At 42.3% G+C, this 15074-nt stretch overlaps 1 protein-coding gene across 1 annotated transcript in view; it reads left to right on the top strand.

The window, feature by feature from the left end:
* fat2 (FAT atypical cadherin 2) overlaps window positions 1–15074 on the top strand; it is a 54980-nt gene that overhangs the window by 37163 nt on the left and 2743 nt on the right. The window contains exons 20-23 of the mRNA XM_077235966.1: window positions 1583–1737; window positions 10900–11341; window positions 12664–12823; window positions 13987–14495. Coding sequence (XP_077092081.1) covers window positions 1583–1737; window positions 10900–11341; window positions 12664–12823; window positions 13987–14495 — 1266 coding nt within the window. The remainder of the gene's footprint in view (window positions 1–1582; window positions 1738–10899; window positions 11342–12663; window positions 12824–13986; window positions 14496–15074) is intronic.

Below are 15074 nucleotides of genomic sequence, written 5' to 3'. Positions count from 1 at the left end.
ACTGAGCGGTACGGTACGGTACAGTACAGTACGGTTCGGGGCGGTAAACCATGATCCGGCTAGCGTTTCCACCGCCAACAGTACCCTTACTTGATAAGCGGGGTGTTTGCCGGAAAGAAGCGATCAACGTCATTTTCGCGCGAAGAAGAAAGCGACATAGTAAACAACAATGGATGACATACAGCAGATCTTGTTCTTGCTTCTCGGCATGTTTGTCACAAGAAACAAGCGGCGGCATTACGCGTTTCTCAATACCAAGTAGCCTACGCAAAGTCCGACTCAGGAGAATGACTCCCGAGGACGCGAGTCCAGTAATTCTGCTAATGGAACAGCGCATTCTTGAAAGCGCCACTCAGCTCGCTCTGCTACTCCGGTTATCTCCGTATGTACATTTTAGGCAACAATAAAACGAAATATGTTATAAAACACCACTCTGCTTCTTTTCGACTTCATTTAAATATATTTTAAACATTATAAGCACACAAATGTGGTTCAGCCACTGCATGTAGCCTATGTACGGTAGCCTATATTTATAACAAAACTAAATATAAAACACAACCCTGCCTCTTTTCGTTCAAATTAAAAAATATAAAACATATTCCAGGCAATATGTGCATTGGTGCTAGGTACCCCAATGGAAGGGTACCCAAAAAGTGGTACGGTACGGTTCGGCTTTTTGGTACCATTCACAACTTTTGATAGTGGAAACGCAAATAATTGCGTACCGTACCGAACTGTACCCTGCTGTACCGCTCAGTGAAAAACGAGCCATATTACTGTCCACATTTTTTGCAAATTGGATATCTATCCTCGAGGACAACCACACTTTTTCACATCGAAAGTATTTCCATACTGGCCATAATTCGCTTCATAAAAATTGAGGGCGCTTCGCTTTCAGCTACAGCTGGGTCTGCGTCACCTTTTTTGCGTGTTTGTTCTCCCGCCCTTCAATCAATGCAGTAGTTTCCGGAGTGTGATTTTTTTTTTCTCCCTTGTATTATTATTTTTTACTCAGTAACGGATATGATTTCAAATGTAGCGAATTACAATACTTCAAACAAAACGTACTTAAGTAAAAGTAAAATTACAGATTTTAAAAACTACTTAAAAAAGTAGAAGTACACAAAAAAACGAACGCGATTACGGTAGCAGATTACGTAACGCGAGTAAATGTAATTCGTTACTTTCCACCTCTGCTTAAGATACCTTACATTTTAAAGTACAATAAACTTGGATGTTTAAGTAATTTCAACTTAAATTTCATTAAACTGATTTAAATGGATTGAATCTTGTACTACTTATTAAAAAATTGGAAAATTGCTTATCTTGTTTTGATCAGTTAAAGCAATGTAAAAACACATGTAGTCATAACTTATTGATCAATAGTGTTGCCGAAAAGATATTAATATCCTTAAAAATAATCTTATCCCAAACTTTTGAATGGTAGTGTCTGTAAACAGTACAGTATTTTCTGTTTTTTTGTGTGAAATATTTATTTAAAGTGGAAGTAAAAAAGATTAACTCCATACCAGTTATTAGTTTCAACACAATGTACTTACTATTTATGCTTTCTGCATTGCAGAATCGGCCTTGAGGTTTGACAGCAAGGGTTATCTGAAATACCTCTATCAATTAGAAGAGGGCAACAAGAACTTCCATCTGTCTTTTCGACTCAAGACATCTGCTGCAGAAGGCACAGTGATGTCCACCAACGCGTCTGACTGGGGAACATTAGAGGTACAACATTTCTCAAATACTCTTTAACTTAAAAGAATCTTTTACTTATTCTTTTGTCTGCCACATTCTTGCACAAAAGGCTTATTTTGATGTTAAAGTCAGGTATAAATCTAAAATGCAAAGAAAACCCAGCCATCCAGAGAACGATACTCGGTTACTAACGTAACATCGGTTCTCTCTAGAAGAGGGAACGAGTATTGCGTAAGCTAGCTTACGCTACGGGTAAAGTCATCTTTGGTGGAGATATTGAAGCCAAAAATTATCCTTCATTTTGTATTTATTGTCAACGCAGTGCAGCAGCTATCAGACCTAGAGCAGGCATTGGTTACCCTGTGGCAACTGCTGCAACCTACCACTGAGCCTCGCGCATGACGTCACGTCCAATGAGGGCGCTTCGCGCCCTTACGCGTCATAGCCTGCCAAAATGGGGGTGGCTTAGTGTGTAAAAGCCAGGCTCGTAGGTTGTCTCACTGGTTTCATCAGCTGAAGCGATAAGACGCTCGTGGCAGTCAGGTTACACAATACTCGTTCCCTCTTCTAGAGAGAACCGAGGTTACGATAGTAACCGAGTATCGTTCTCTTATGAGAGGTTCTCTCGTATTGCGTAAGCTAGCTTACGCTACGGGAACCCATTGTCAACGCCGTGCGCGCCCAGCCTACACTTCATGAGTCCCAGGGATTCCCGGGGAACATAGATAAGTGGGAAACTGGTGGCCAGCAATGCGGGCCAGCACATGTTATAAGCACATATAGGGTATACAGAGCAGCGTCGCCGGTCCATAACTGTTCAACCTATAGTGCAGCTCAACCAGGAGAGCTAACGTCGCGTGAGGGAAGTCCGCGCATGATAATCTGGGCAGGACAACACACTGCTCACACTGACAGAAGTCTAGCCTGCAAGGCGGGAACTTCCAGGTTATAAAACCTAACAAATGTGGACGGAGAGGCCCAGCCTGCCGCCGCACAAATGTCATGAATGGAAATTCCGCTGGACCAAGCCCACGACGAGGCCACGCCTCTGGTGGAATGCGTCCTAACACCCAAAGGGCATTGCAGACCTTTAGACATATAAGCAGATGTGATAGCTTCCACTATCCATCCAGACAGGCTCTGTTTCGCAGCGGCGAGACCCTTGGTGCGCCCACCAATCGAGACAAAGAGCTGTTCTGAACGCCTGAAAGAGGCGGAGCGCGTAATGTAAATCCTGAGCTCCCTGACGGGGCAGAGGAGGTTCACATCACCCTCACTGTCGGATGCAGGCAGAGCCGAGAGAGAAATGACCTGCGCTCTGAATGGGGTGCCCAATATTTTAGGGACATAACCATGTCTTGGCTTGAGGATGACTTTAGAGTCATTTGGCCCGAACTCAAGACACGCCGCACTAACAGATAGCGCGTGTAAATCCCCCACACGTTTAACTGATGACAGAGCTGTCAGAAAAACGGTTTTGAGCTAGAGGTACTTTAGGTCCACGGAGTCTAACGGTTCAAAGGGGAAAGCTTTCAGAGCCTCTAGGACCAGTGAAAAATCCCAGATGGGAACCGAGGGGGGTCGCAGGGGGTTCATCCGTCTAGCTCCTCTAAGGAAGCGAATGATGAGCTCGTTCCTTCCTATTGAATGGACGCGCGTCGACTCAGCGAACGCTGCAACGGCCACCACATAGACTTTAAGCGTGGATGGGGACCTGCCCTTATCCAACAGCTCTATCGGCGCACCATTTGGAGAACACCCACCATTTAGACGCGTAAAGCCGCCTCGTAGAGGGGGCTCTGGATTGCGTGATCGTGTTCATCACTCCCTCTGGCAGTACAACGGGTATCCGTTGATCAACCATGCATGTAGAGACCAGCGCTCTGGATGGGATGCCAGATTGACCCGCGGGCTTGAGAGAGGAGGTCTCTCCTCACCGGAATCGTCCAAGGGGCTGTGTGGGACAGCCGCATCAGCTCCGGGAACCAAGTTTGATTCTCCCAGCGCGGGGCTATAAGGAGCACCAAGTGGCGCGTTTCCCTGATTCTCTTGATTACCTGTGGTAACAGAGAGACCGGAGGGAAAGCATAAAGTGGGAGGCTGGGCCAGATTTGGGCCAGCGCATCCTCGTTCTTTGAAAAGAACATCGGGCAATGAGCGTTGTCTTTTGACGCAAAGAGGTCGACTTTTCGTTTCGTCAGGCGAGCGGGCTGTGTTGCCGACTCGTTGGCTGCTATATGTATGTCTGCAGTAGCCTTCACCGAGGGGACTGACAGGACGAGATGCTTCGACGGTGGTCCGGCCATGGCGAGACCAGCGCGTCTTTTTCTCACTAGTGATGCTAGGAGGGCTTTCCCTGCTCGGGGTTCAGCACAACTCTAGGCCGGGGTCCCCGGGGGGGAGGCGGCCTGCGACCGGAGGAGCGAGATCTAGGGCGGCCATCCTGTCGATGCTGTGGAGGCTGGGGCTGGGCTGGGCGCTGGCTAGCTTGACGCGTCGCAGCAGGAAAAGGCTCATGGCCTGTGTGGTCTTCTGCACTTCGGAGAAGCGGTCGACGATCCCGTTTACCACTGGGCCGAAGAGACCGGAAGGGGAGAGCGGCGTGTCGAGGAACATGGACCATTCAGCTTCCCCCATATCCGCCAGCGTCAACCAGAGGTGCCTCTCTGTGACGGTAAGCGAGGCCATGCATCTGCCCATCGCCTGTGCTGCAGATTTAGTGTCACGAAGAGAGAGATCCGTCGCGCTGCTCAAATCCGTGATGGCGGCCGGGTCCTTGCTTTTCTCGTCCCACTCACAGAGGAGATCAGCCTGAAGGATTTGCAGCACGGCCATTGAATGCAGGGCGGAAGCAGCTTGTCTGGCGGCGGCGAAGGCGCGGCCAACAAGGGCTGAGTTGTGTTTTTGCTCAGTGGGGGGATAAAGGTGTGCTGCGACCGCCGCTTCCACTGTGGGGATAAAGGTGTATCCCTTCTCGGCGGCGCCGTCCACTCGGGAGAGCGTCGAGGAGACATTAGCGTGGAGCCTTGCGGAGAATGGTGCGTTCCACGATTTTGACAGCTCAGCGTGCAGCTCTGGCAGAAAGGGTGCAGATCTGGAAACTGGCTGGGGGCGGCGGATGTGTAGGAAACAGCCGTCGAGCCTGTTGGGTGCGGGCTCCTTCGGCGGTGACCAATCGAGCCCGAGTTGGTCAACGGCCTTAGAGAAGAGGCGCATTAACTCGGCGTCCACGCCTGCCCGAGTCCTGCTGGATTCCTGGACGGATGAGGAGGCGGAGAGATGTGAACTCGACCACTCCTCACTGTCCGACGCCAGGATGGAACAGCTGTCCAGTGAGTGGCCTCCTTCAGCCTCCGAAGCTGGCGGTTGCGCGTCCGGGAGGGGCGGAGAAGGAGAGAGTGAGGCCGGCAGAAGACGTTCCGGCGAGCACTTCACTGCGGCCACGGGCTCCGGCATCCTCTGAGCACGGCGCTTCTTCCTGCGCGGTCCAGAGGGTGGAGTGACAGCGTTCTGTGTGAAGGCTTCGAGTCAAGCCCGCAGGGTCGACAGCGTAATCGCTTCACAGTGCTCGCAGCCGCCCGTATCCAGGGCGAGGGCTGCGTGATCCGGTCCCAGGCAGAGAGCACAAATCACATGGCGGTCTCTTGCGCTGAGCTGGGCTCTACACGAGCCGCAGGAAAGGTGAGGCATTTTAAAACAAACGCTTGCGCTCTTTTTTGTGAAAGAGTTTCGCAGCGGCGAACACACACAGTTAGCAGTGATAAAGGATACACGCCGGATGGCGTAGCAGGCACGGATGGCTGAAGGTGGGGAAGACAGGCACTTTCCTCTGCTTGCTAGTTGCTGGATTCAAAGGCGGCGGCTTCTCTCAGAGTCCAGCGATGCGGCTAGCTTCGCTGAAGATGATGAAATCAGTGAGACAACCTACGAGCCTGGCTTTTATACGCTAAGCCACGCCCATTTTGGTGGGCTATGACGCGTAAGGGCGCGAAGCACCCTCTAGCGTGTGACGTCACGCGCAAGGCTCAGTGGAAGATTGCAGCAGTTGCCGCAGGGCAACCAATGAGCACGCGATATGGCCTGCTCTAGGTCTGCTACCTGCTGCACTGCGTTGACATTAAATACAAAATTAAGGTTAATTTTTTGCTTCAATATCTCGAGCAAAGATGACTTTACCCGTAGCGTAAGCTAGCTTACGCAATACGAAAGAACCTCTCGTAAGAGAACTATGGAACGATCACAGGAAACTTCAGTCCACCCCATAACAAATACAACATCCAAATGTGTGCAACAGAAGCTTGTTTTTTCTCACGAACGACTAACTTGCGCATTAAACGCGTTAATATTCAAGAGTGCATTCCATAAGGGAAGTAAAGAACTTGTAATGTGGATTTCATCCCGCCCTTTGAGCACATCAGTGATAAATCAACCTGTGTTTCTGAAATGAGTGTTATGATGAATTCATGGCTGACTGCTCTCAGAGGCACAGTGAGGGATCTTTGAGTAATTGTTTATTTAAACCTCTTAATGCAGCTTTGAAGCTTCAGCTACAGGAAGGGATTACACAAAAGAATATATATATTGTGAGAAATATAAAGAATGCGGAAAACAGTGGCCTCTGTTTCAATATCACATGACATATATCTCATAGGACGAATCATTCGCCATAATAGAAGATTCAATTTAAGTAGTGTAAGGAACTCAGCTTTTTGGAAATATTAATAATCAATAATATCTTGTTATTATTAATTATAAATATTTGGGTCAGTTAATTGGATTAACTTGATGTGGCTGAATTAATATTACAATCAATTAATCAGTTCTTCCAACGAACTCTTTTGATTATTAATTTATTCTAAGAAAAGGGTATCTTCCATGGCCACCGAAGAATAATTATTTCTTCGCCTGTACAGTACTTTGAGCCAGTAGCAAAAACCGTGATCGTAAAGTGACTTGTATTGCAAGCAAAACAGAACCAAATACATATTATGTACAAGTTTTATTAACTAAATATAGATATTTATATGAATATAAATAAACTAAACAACATACACACATGAATACATAAATAGGTTAGTGATAGGATGAAATTGGAAACCGGAAGAGGGTCTATGAGAAGAACTATCAGAATTTCATTTTCACATTTCATTGAATTGAATACTTGCATTTGTAATGAACTATGGATCTTTGTCCCATAATATGATTATACCTTCATTAATGCTAAAATAGCTATAACACATCCACACTGCATTCTAGAAGAAGGTGATGTACATCAAAGTGTGAGTCATTAAATGAGGATTATTTAGGTAGGAGGCATTATACAGGTGAGGTTACATTGATCGTTAGTTGGTTGTATACCAGGATACATACCATAATATATACCTAATAGTACACGAGACAGTAAACCATTTACACTGTTTCTTTCACAGTTTTATGCATGTTCATTTATAGATCAGTTAGTCTATGATTAATGCAGCAAAGTCTGTTTTAAAGAGGGTTTCTGTTTCATAGTCTCTCTCTTGAGTATGTGGCCACATTCCTTGGAGGTCGTAAAATCTCCTTATCATGCCCTGTAACATGACACTGTTTCTTTCACTTGTGTTTGTTCATTTGGGCTGTGTGAGGAGTTTCATAAACCTTTGTATATAATGAATAAATAGTATGTGTCTGATTGGTCCATACCCTACAGTAGCAAAATCAAAAGTGCACTCTCCTTTTTTTCCCCCCAAAGCTTTACTTCTGGGTTTTGGAACTTGGCAAGATGGACTATTTCATTGTTGCAGAGGGGCTTCAAAAGGAATTGGTCATCCAAGAAATCTTTAGGGCATACATCTTCACATGCTGCATAGCAATGCATGACATAATTTCTCTCTGGAGAATTAACATTCCGGGGCATCTCAGCAAATTCCTATCCCTTCACGTCTTATCAATCATTTCATTTGAAAGGAGCGACAGCTGATGCTTTTGGAAACGTGCAAAATCCAAGTCTACTCCTCAGCTAACATTTTTTTAAGCTTTCTTACCTTTTAAGTAATTACCTTATAAATGGAAATTAAGCCTATTTGAGCAAAGCCACCTCTGACAAGAGAAAGGGAATAAAAAGGTGACTTGTCAGTTAAGCAGCTGTAGCATTTATGAATACAGACAGCTCTGATCTAACATTATTAAGAGAAACAAGATCTGTTGCGGGATAGATACGGTGGAACTGATACCCTTTAATGCTGTGAGGAGTCCGAGCATGGAGGCATTGATCGCAATAATTAGGTTTTTCTTCTAACTGGCCTCACATCAGGAGGTCTGTTTCGAAACCTACATAGACAGCCTTGAAAAGCATCACAGGCATGCTCTCGATGCCAAGACTCTTCCAAACAGTAGGGAGCAAAATGATGCTTCTAAGATCTGTGATGTTGGCAAAATTCTAAAGCAGCATTTTATCAAAGATGAGAGATAGGGTCAAGAGAAATTTTGATTTATTTATAAATATATACACTGATGAGCCAAAATATCATGAGGTGAAACGGACATCATTGATCATCTCCTAACAAGGCCACATATTCAGGTCCGAGTAAATTAGGTGGTAAGCAAACAATCAGTTCTTGTTATGAACATGTTGGATGCAGGAGAAATGGGCATGAATAAAGATCTGAGAGACTTTGACAAGGGCCAAATTGTTATGGCAAGGTAACTAGGTCAGAGTATCTCTGAAATGGCAAGGCTTGTGGGTTGCTCTCGGTCAGCAGTGGTGAGAATGTACTAACAGTTGTTCAAGGAAGGACAAACCACAACCCGATGCCCGAGGCTCATCGATGCACAAGGGCGTTGAAGGCTATCCCATCTGGTCTAAATCAACAGAAGGTCTACTGTGGCACAAGTCAGACAAAATTTTTATTCTGGTTATAGGAGAAATGTCACAGTATGTCAAAACATTAAACAATCTTAGTGACCCCAAACTAGTGTAAATACTTTAATATAAAATCAATTCAGGCATTCACTACTAAGAGCCACATTTACCAACTGTCTGCGCCAGCACAAACCCTCTTTTACCGTTAAAAAAGTAGTGTCAGGATCTACTGAAGACACTCAGTGAAAAAATAGCGCTGAAAAGACGTGGACAGGGTTATTTTTGCGGCTGACCTTATTGCGTATGCATTTGTAGGAGTAGGAGGAGGAGAGTATTTAAATTAAAAAGGTGATTTACTAAGGTTTGCACTAAACCGTCCAAAAATAAGCACGTCTTAAACCAGAAACTACCTGGTAGATTGCATTGGTTATTATGGAAACGATCCGGTTGTATCTGTTCTTTAATTTGCACATTGTCAGTAGATCACAGGCTGAATTTTCCACTCGCATCAGAGCTTTTCCAGAATTACCGGTATGCTATTTTGCCCTGTTTATGAATATTCCAGAGAATTGTGCCATTTAATATTGTGTAATATAATATTGTGTAAAATAATAGTTAGTTGAACTATCAGCAGAATTTCATGATCTTCTCCAGGTGGGAAGAGAATATCCCTTCCTTTTAAGGATACTTTACACTGCTTGCTTGACCATAAATGTCTAGCTATCGGTTGTTTTGTAGCCGATTTACAATCACAGTGAGATCATGTGCTATATGTTTTTTTAATTTTTTTTATGTGGACTCTGGTGGATAAACAGCCTTCTTACCTGTCAAACTCAGCATTGCCCACAAGGAACTAAAACTCAGATCGAACATTCACCCTCGATGAGTCCTCCTGGGAAAAATTCCTCTTCTTTTTTTGTGCTCATCTCACCACTATCATCACTGCACACTCAGCTCAACCCAGTACAGCAAAATCAAACAGCAGCTCTGTCGAATGAAAGCAAATGAGCAAAACCCATGGGCTGACTGGTATCAGATCAGAGCAAAAGGCTCTGTGCTCACTTCTTACATCACAAAACTCTCTGAAGATTCTGCCGCATCAATTAAGAGGCTGGTGTGAAGGAGATGATGCTTAATAATGCATACTCTTAGCATCAGTGTACTTTCAAATGTGTAGTGCACACACAAGCTATGTTTTTTTAATGCACAGAACAGGAAAGTAATACATGCACATGTGAGTGATCTATTATTTGTGGGAGGAATGCTGAGGAGGCTTAATGTCAGTGTGTTTTCGAATGCTCCTGATTGGACTGTTGCTTTGCATCACAAAGTCGTTGATGCGGTTTAACAGGAACTAACTGTGATCTCCATCGAGCTCTGTCTTTCACAACTACCTTCAATGCTCAAAGGGCTTCTTATCTCCCACAGAGCGAGCGCTGAGAGCACACACTTCCAACTGAGCAAAAACACAAGCTATGTAACCTACCTCAGCAAGAGCCTTAACACAGTCCATAAATATGTAACTTTATTTAAGCCGCCGACATCAGGCTAAAGCTAATAAGTGTGAATTGTATAGTTTTTAGGTGTTGAAATATTTTCTTTCATACCAGAATGAACATTTTTTGGGGGGGGGGGGGGGGGGGGCGGGGGTCGTGACATTGCCGTGACATTGACACTTTTCTTTAATTAAAAATACCCATTCAAAATGACATACAAGTCACTGCAAGTATGAATTGCATTTTGAATGTATATATGTGAAAAGCTTCAAACTTTAAGCTTCACCGATAGTCCACTTAAGATGGCATACTAACTACATACTCTGCTAACTATAAATAACTTTGCAAGTACATACATGTCAACTAACTCTAATTAACCCTTAACTACATGTCAACTAACTCTCATTGGAGTTTAGATTTTTAGGTTAGGGCTTCGAGTTAGTAGAATAGGTTGACATGTACTTGCAAAGTTGCTTAGTCAGTTGAGTGTCTTTTAGAGGAGCATCAAAATAAAGTTAGCAGATATTAAGCAGACAGTCTACTAATTCTCTAATGACTGCTAGTTCACATGTAGTTGCAAAGTTACTTATAGTTAGTGGAATGTCTAAGGGAGGCTCTGGAAATAAAGTATTACAGAAAAGTGCTACACTCACTCTCCAAACACAGACTTGATTTTATTTCTGACTTTATCATACAAAGTCAACTCTATTTTTTCAGAATAATTGTTGCACTTCAACTAACTAACCAACCATTCAACCAACATGAAGAAACATTGCCAAAACTTGTCATATGTGTTTTAAACTGAAACATGAACATTGTAATTTGTCATTGACTCTTTTGTGTTTGTGTTTCTAGCTGGTGGACAAGGAGCTCTGGTTCAGATATGGATGTGGCAACATGTCTTCTGCCAGTATAAGGGTGGCCAACCACCCTGTGGCTGATGGCCGCTGGCATCATGTCTCTCTGGAGGTCAATGGCACAATCCTTAAACTCACCATTGATGCCAGCCACTCCATGTCTGTCGTTCTGCCACAACCCTGCAAGCTCACTCAGTTCGGAGGGGCGCTGGTGCTGGCCGGCTCTAATCCCAGCACAGATGCACAGCGACTGGGCTTCACGGGCTGTTTGGAGAGCTTAAATTTCAATGGAGAAGCGGTGATAGGAAAGGAGGGGATGGTAGGAACTGGCTCGCAGACCAGCACACTCTTTGGGATCTACCAATGCTGCTCTGATGTGAAGATCTGTGCCAGTAATCCTTGTGAGAACGGAGGCACTTGTGTTGAAGACTCCAGTGAAGGTGGGAAAGCAATGATACTCTACTCACAAACTGTCTATATTGTTTTACCAACTTCTTTATAAAATAAGATATTCAAATTGGGTCACCACATCTGTATGCCAATATGGTTTCTCATTTTGCTTGTCGACACCACGATTTTTGATATATGGATGATTATAATGCTACTTCATTTAATCGGCATATGATGAATTTCTGCTGCCATGATCACTAGAGAATGTCCATAAACATCTCAGTAAAATGAAATGCATTTTATTGCCAAAATAGTAGAATAGAAATAATACAAATGGAAAAGGTTTGTGATGATAAAAATGTATTATTGGTAACACTTTCAAATAATGTTTAAATCGTTTACATTAGTTAATGCATTCAGTATCACCAACTATCATTATTAATCCATGTAAATGTTAATATAAAATACTATTTAGAAATAATACATTTTCAACAAGTTGTATAAATTAACTAATTTATTATGAATAAACATTTATTAACAGTGAACAATAGTCTATTATTAAATTAACATAGATTAATAATGATATTTAAAAAACATGCTGTAAGAAAGTATTGTTCATTGTTAGTTTCTGATACATACAGTAGTAACAAGTTGTTAAAGGACACACAAATTTACACAAACATCTCTGTAAAATGAAATGCATTTTTTTAAAACCAAAATAATAGTGCATGTACAAAATTAAAAACAGAGAGGTTTAATATAGGTTTAATAAAATACAGATTGCACTGCAATTGATAAAAATGTATGAATGGGTAACACTTTACAGTAAAGTTGAATTGTTTGCATTAGTTAATTAACAGAAACATTAACCTAGATTAATAAGTGCTGTAAAAAAATATTGTTGGTTTCGGATGCATTAACTAATGTCAATGAATTAAACGTTATTGAAAATTTTCTCTAATTAATTTGAATACACCTGCCATAGTGCTAAACTAGCACATGCCAGAACCTGGTCAGGTCGGATGGTTAGTGAAAGTGTGCTAAAGTGATGCAAATGTGTTAACTCATTCAAACATATTTCACATTTTCTGTTATCATCTCTGTTTCATGTAATACAATTACATGTAGGGAATTCATTTAAGAGGTCCCATGACAAATTGTTAAGAATTACTTGAATTGTCTTTAGAGGATCTAAGCAACACTACACAGATATGGAAATAAAACTAGGGAGATGATCTCCATTGTTTCTGCATCCAAAAGATCTCTCAATACTCCAGTGTCAGTCTACTTTGATCTCAGAACAGAGAAGTTCCCATGGAAATGATTATCTTGGCCATTAAAATATGCATTTTTTTAAACGTCTGTCCTCCAGGGTTTCGCTGTAGCTGTCCATTGCTATACAATGGCTATCGCTGTGAGAACGGCAAGCTGCCGGACAATCATTGTGCATCCCAGCCATGTGCCAATGGATCGTGCATGCCAAATAATCAAGGGTACATCTGCAACTGCTCCACAAAGATTGCTGGAAACAGGTGAGACTCACACAGTGGAGCTCTTGAAATCCCACATGCATATTATGTCCTTGGTGAAGGCATTGAGAAGTCTGACTAATCTGCTCGAAAATGAATACTTGTGTATTCTGCCACTTTATCTCTTTCATGAACCCATGCCCACACAGGTTACAAGTGATATGTGCGTTTGCCATTCTGCCATAACTCACCTTTTATTTAACAATTTAAAACATTATTGATTGTCCTCATTCATATATTACTCCAAAGCTCGAGCAAATCAGTCATGCGTGAGAATTTCAATCAATAGATGTCCTTCTGTGTGTCCGTCTCTGTGTGCATCAAAGCATAATTACAGTTTATGTATAGCCCAAGACGGGAAACTTTACAAACACTCTTTAGTTATCAAATAATGCAATCCTTTTCTTTCTGTTTGGGGGAACTATATGCAATAATGTCTAGTATGGTATCTGCACATGATATCTGCTATTATTGTAATGTATAATTATTATGTAAAAAATATTATTTTCATTAGTGTTGCAAGACATAACAGCAGATGTACTATGTATACTAGATAATTAGTCATTTTTTTAATTATAGTAAGTAGTGAGAAATGTTGATTAAAATGTTTAATATTCATTTAACCATTTTTTATTTATTTAATATTATTTATAATCCATTTTTTTCCTGGAGCACTTTTGCAAAATGCGATTTAAATCCATCAAATTTTCACTCGAAATTGTTACATGAAAAAAAAAATATATATATGTATATCTGTACATATTTCTTTTTCGGCATGTCTTAACCAGTTTTGGGAGTAACACATTGCAAGAAATTTGAGTTATGTAATCTGATTACGCAAGTAACTAGTAAAGTAATGCATTACTTTTAAATTTACAACAACATATCCAAGTTACTTTTTCATAAAACAAGTTAATTTGCATTTCATTTATTCATTGATGAGTTGTGCAAAAACAAGATGGTAGCTTGATAGCATTTAAAAAGAAATTGATCTGGTGCACTGGACGTAGATATTAATTTCTGATAATCCATAAATGACATGCAGGATGGCGTATACAATTTCCATTGAATAGTAATTCAGCTGTGGTATCTGAGTTTGAGTGTATCTAGATCAGTGTGGCCCACACACACTCCTACACTTAGGCAATTGTTCCTTCTCTTTGCAGATGTCAGATTGCGTGCTCTCCAAATCCATGTCTGGATGGTTTCGCCTGTTCAATGGCGGGGAACTCCATCCACTGTGAGCGCACCACCTCCCCTCCTTATGTGGAAATCGCAGAGATCTGCGCAGGCATAATGGGGCTTGTCCTCCTCGTCGTGGCCTTTGTGTGTTTCCGAAAACGCTACGTCAGCAAAAAGAAGCACAAGTCCGGCTGCGTGCAAGATTCCAATGGTTACTTCCCAACTTTACCCAAAAGCATGATGAAAGAAACTGAGATCAGCTCTCCCATGGAGATCAGCTCTCTGATTGGCTCTGTATGTGATCCGGACCACAGTCCTTTCCGTTCACTCAAACCTCGTGAACAGCGGGAGCTCGGCCCTCAGGTGGGTCCCCGGTCTCAGAGGCCTCAGGGTCCTGTGATTTGCAGTGTGGCCCCCAATCTACCTCCTCCTCCCTCCACCAGCTCTGACAACGACTCTATTAGGAAAAACAATTGGGAGCATGACTACGAAGGTGAGAACTACAGTTTTATTGATTATTTTCCCAGCTTCTACAGGCTCTTCACTTAATTTAGAATGTAGTCACATCATGAAAGATGAGAGAGGCGGAGGACAAATAGCTGCGTGTGCTTGTGCAGGTCAATGGAAAAGCATGCGCGGGTCATATTCAATTATATCTTCTGTTTTCTGCAGCACTGTGAGTTTCTCCACGTGTCGCTCCTTAAAAGCTTTGGCTTCAAAACTGTCAATAGCACATTAAAAATAGTGATGTATATACAGTAAAATGAGTGCCACACAGGACTGAGAGGAATTTTCTGCTCTTGCCAATATATATGCACAATATATTGGTGTATCAGCTGATAGTGGAGATTTCTTAATGTGGTCAATATTGGATTAATATTATGTATGTTTAATTGTGCATGCTTACTTATCTTATTTATACATTTAGGTTACCATTGGTATCGAACTCTTACTTAAAGTGAATCTTTGAAAACATAAATCATTTAATAACTTAACTGTAAATTGCTAACATAATCATTAGAAGATCTCATACTGTACAGTATAATGTTGCGATGCCTAAATTCACTTGTTA

This window comes from Siphateles boraxobius, unplaced genomic scaffold (genome assembly GCF_051911475.1).
Source record: "Siphateles boraxobius isolate OS27281-9 unplaced genomic scaffold, OSU_SipBor_1 2, whole genome shotgun sequence".
Taxonomy (NCBI): domain Eukaryota; kingdom Metazoa; phylum Chordata; class Actinopteri; order Cypriniformes; family Leuciscidae; genus Siphateles; species Siphateles boraxobius.
The sequence above is the reverse complement of the archived record's forward strand: the minus strand, read 5'-3'. Positions and strand labels throughout refer to the sequence as shown.